A 4,087-nucleotide genomic window follows, 5' to 3' on the forward strand; every position below is an offset into this window, starting at 1 on the left:
ACATTTCTCCTCATAGAGCCCAGCCTCCCGGATAATCTGTTCTGCATATAAGTTGAAAAGGTATGGAGATAGAATGCATCCCTAGGGTATGCCCTTCCCAATTTTGAACCATGCAGTGCTCCCTTGCTGTTCTGACGACTGCCTCCTGGTCCAAGTATAAGTTTCACATTAGAACGATCAAGTGACTTACTGCCCCTGAAATCCTGTTCAGCTATGAGTGACACACTAGTACAGTCCAAAGGCACTGTGGCAACACCAGGGGTAATTGTCTATACACACTGCCTTCTACACACATATGTGGGCTCTACAGGACAACACTTACACCCCCATTCTACCAGCCTACAGTAGTTGGAACTAATGGCCCTGGAATTTCGGTCAAGACACATCAAACATTAGAGGTAGCAATCTCATGTTTCAGGTAACTGCTGGTGTGATGCCTGAGGTTGAGGGAGAAAAGCTGGATGGAAGGTGGGGATAGCCCAGTGAACTAGGGTAGCCTCATGCATATTTCTAACCCTATCCTATATTTGACCTTGGGAAACAGAGAGCCAGGATTAAGGTAGCCTGAGACCTTCCCTCCCCCCCCCCTCCCCGACACCCCGTTGTCCCAGGAGCCAGGCCTGAAGCAGATGTAGAGGTGGCTGCTAAGACCCCAATCTTGAACGACCTAAGCAGGAATGTTTGCCAGAAAGATGGTGAGCCTTAACAGGGTTGTAAACCTCAATAGGAGCAGAGCAATAATAAGAACTGCACTGGTATGCTCACCACTGATCCTCACCGTCGGATCACCACCCCACCTAAGACTTCACTCAGTCCACTGAGATGTCTCCACTGTGAAACCATAGCATATACAACAAGGAGAGAGGATTAGATATCTAACTGACCAAATTAAGAGGAATCAGGCAGAACAAGAATGCTCACATTTAGAAATAGGAAGCCAGTCCCTGGGAAGGTGCTCCTTCACTTACAGGAAGGCCTCTAGTTCCAGTCAGTCCACACGTAACAGTGCACATATCCACCCTGTCAACCTTGGGACGTAAGACGAGTTACGGCGATGTACATTACTGGAAGGGCTACATACACATAGTGGCTTGAAATTGTTTCAGGCTTGAATTGCACTTCACACTTGTAACCTGGGCCCAGAGCATCTACACTTGCCTAGAAAACTTCATTACACTATCTGGGACCTCAAGTCCAAATGGTTCTGTCCAAGTTGGTGCCTTAGATCTTGCCTCAACCATTAGCATACTGTTCCTTTCTACTTCAGATTTCATAACTGATGTACTGCAGCTCTCCTTGTTCCCTGCTAAGCGATTACTGCCCATCACCCTAAAAGGCAGCTTTCTATAGTTTTATGGACTCTTCTACAGAGGATGAATAAGAGCACTTAAGGATGTGATGACTATGAAAGGGTATAATGGAGGGCTGTGGCAATGTGTTAGATGGGTTAAGTCCTTAACTACTTGCCAGAACACTGGTAGTTTGAACCACATCGGGATGCCTTGGAAGACAAGTATGGCAATCTGCTTCCAAAAACTTACAGGCCTGAAAATCCTATGAAGAAGTTCTACTCTGCACAAGGGTCTAAATCAACTAGACAGTAACTTATAACAAAACATTGAAAATAATGGTGGCTTCGGAGTTTGGGAGTTCGGAGTGAAGGTGCGTGATTAAGGAACAAGGAAGGTGTAACCACCTCAACACTCCCCCAGAAAATAAAAAGCACACTAAGTATATTTACTTTTTTTTTTAAAGTACACTTGGAAGGTGGCCCACCCAGTAAACTTTATCCACTTACTTTTTCTAAATAAAAAGGATGGTGCAACTGCCCTCATCTGTGGTTGGCAATGAGGATACTGTTGCTTAGGGTAGCCATTATCATCCTAGTAGAAAGTACAGGCCTTTCTTTCCCTGAATCCATAAAAGAGGTCCAACTGGGTAGGAAAGCAAGCAGCCACAGGTCAAATAAGTCAAAACCGGTACCGTCAGCGGACACAATTGTGCAAGAATAAATTAAATGCCACTGCCAGGCACATACATAAAGTGGGATGGCAAGAGGATTCACAGAGTTTTCTTGTTTAAGCCATCATCATGGACTCTTCCTCTGAATAACACAATGAAATGCCTGTCTGGATAGTCATTAGCAATCCAGTATGAAAAGGAAAGAAATAGGGCAGGGCCAGGAGCTTGGAGGAGTCACTCTGGCCCTCAGGAGTCCCTTGACGTCGATGGTCCATCTGTGCCAGCTGAAGGCTGTGGGGCACCAAAGATCTTGGCAAGAAGCCCTCGGTTAGAGCGAGCTTGGTCCTGGACAGTAGCCAGACGAGCCCTTTCGCGACCCCCTGGCCTGGCTGCCTTCCGAGCCCTCAGCTCCTGCTCTGTCGGGCGCTGGGCAAAGTTCCAAGAGCCATTAGGACGAGTAGGGTCTCCATCAGCAGCGAGGAAGCGTTTTCCACGTTCCACACTTTTAAGATAGAAGTCAGTCTCACGCTTGGCCTGGGCAACCTCGGCCCTCAGGCGCTGCCGACGTACCTGGCGCTCAAAAGCCAAGTGTTCGCTAAGATGGGACCAGGTGAAACGATGCAGGTACTGCGGACAGAGAAACAAGAGATCCGGTGAAGTGAACAGAAGAGGAAATTGTAATCCGGAACGGTCAACAAGGGTCCCAGGCGGGGAGGTGGGAAGGTGAAGGGTGCCACCAGAAGACTGTCAGCTTACCTTGAGGTTCCATAGGTCATATCGGAAAGGACTGCGCCGCCGGGCGCCCATGGGCGTGTTGTGCAAACTGGCCGCCACGCGCTTGGCCACACGCTTGTCCCGAAACTCCACCCAGCCCTCGGTGTAGTCCTTGCTGTACTTGGATTTCTTCTTTTCTCCAGCAGCCTTGGCTGCTGCCTTCTTCTTCTTCCGCCGCACAAATCCATCTGCGCTCCAAACAGACTCAAATAAGCCGATGCCTCCCATTTACTTGTTTTCCAAACTCGCCAGCGAGGGCCCATCTGTTAACACGTTGCCGCACATTTTTAAATTGACGACCGTGCTTAGAAACACATTTGCCGTCATTTAACTCAATCTTCTCTTCAACTGTCACCTCTTTAATCAGACCTGCCCTGAACACTATAAACTGCACACGCTCCTAACCCCAAGTTTCGTGGAAAAGTCACTGTGATTTACCCATTTAGCAAACTGGTTAATGGAGGTCCGGAAAGCACAGTAAGTGGAGGGAAGATTCTACCTGATGAACTACCAATCTGAGAATTAAAGCACAGATCGCAATCCCGCGAGATTCCCGCCACAAGAGACATGAGCAGTACAAGTTTACCACAAAACTGCCCCAAGACCCTCTTTCTATTCCGTACTTACCCTCCGGCTGGAAAAAAACTCGCCCGACCTCACCGTAGGCGCTGAGAAGGTTGCGTACGTGCAGGGGCCGAAAGCGCGGCGGGATGTGACCTAGGTAAACAATTCCAGGCACTATCCGTTTTTTGCCGCTGCCTTCTTCCTGTTCTTCTTCTGGCTCCTCCTGTTCTTCGTCTGGCTCTGGGTTTTGGTCTTCTCCTTCCAGGGTCTCGTGCTCCGTTACTCCCATCTCCGACTCTTCGGCCTCCATGCCGGCTATACGTGAAGCACGACAGCCGTAAACTGCCGCGTTTTCTGACGCGTGCTGAGGGTAACGTCTTGCAGTGAGAGGCGGGGTCAAGTAACACGATGACAAATGAAAAGACAAGATAGGCCGATGTAGGCGGATCCAATGGAAGGCGGAGTAGAGAACGTGAAGTCTTTCATCCGCCACAAGATTAAAAATGTGGAGGCGGTAGTATAGGTTACCGGCAGCTAAACGAACTTCCCTCTTAGACTGCGCTGGAAGGCCCAGAAAAATTTGCCCAACGCTTAGGTAGTTCTCCAGATTGTCAACTGAGACAGGCTTTTTCCGAGAATTTAGGATAACTTTGGACGGTCTAGCTTTCACAAATTTAGCTGGAAATAAGTGCAGCCAGAGTGCACTTTAGAAACACAGATAGTGAAACTTTGTCTCGCAACGCTTTGGGTATGTTTTCAGGAGATGCCAGTTCTTGGAAAAAGACAT

The 4,087-nt window shown here is 48.5% G+C and overlaps 1 protein-coding gene across 1 annotated transcript; it reads right to left on the minus strand.

Moving 5' to 3' along the window:
• Positions 1–2,208: 2,208 nt before the first annotated feature.
• Positions 2,209–3,610, minus strand: LOC102860094 (activator of basal transcription 1-like). The gene is made up of 3 exons (XM_006902335.1): positions 3,364–3,610; positions 2,719–2,924; positions 2,209–2,589 (listed from the first exon to the last, which is right to left on the minus strand). The coding sequence occupies exons 1-3, from the start codon at positions 3,608–3,610 to the stop codon at positions 2,209–2,211; spliced, it is 834 nt and encodes a 277-aa protein (XP_006902397.1).
• Between the last annotated feature and the right edge of the window lie 477 nt (positions 3,611–4,087).

The sequence above is a fragment of the Elephantulus edwardii genome, unplaced genomic scaffold, assembly GCF_000299155.1.
Source record: "Elephantulus edwardii isolate Elephantulus edwardi_28Jun2011 unplaced genomic scaffold, EleEdw1.0 scaffold00391, whole genome shotgun sequence".
Lineage (NCBI taxonomy): Eukaryota > Metazoa > Chordata > Mammalia > Macroscelidea > Macroscelididae > Elephantulus > Elephantulus edwardii.

What these genes read in the sequence shown, in the direction of transcription:
- LOC102860094 (XM_006902335.1), bottom strand. Translation starts at nt 3,610, where the DNA reads ATGGAGGCCGAAGAGTCGGAGATGGGAGTAACGGAGCACGAGACCCTG. An exon ending in AGTTTTTTTCCAGCCGGAGG is followed by an intron (nt 2,925 to 3,363) that starts GTAAGTACGGAA and finishes TTTGGAGCGCAG; the next exon opens with ATGGATTTGTGCGGCGGAAG. An exon ending in ATGACCTATGGAACCTCAAG is followed by an intron (nt 2,590 to 2,718) that starts GTAAGCTGACAG and finishes CTCTGTCCGCAG; the next exon opens with TACCTGCATCGTTTCACCTG.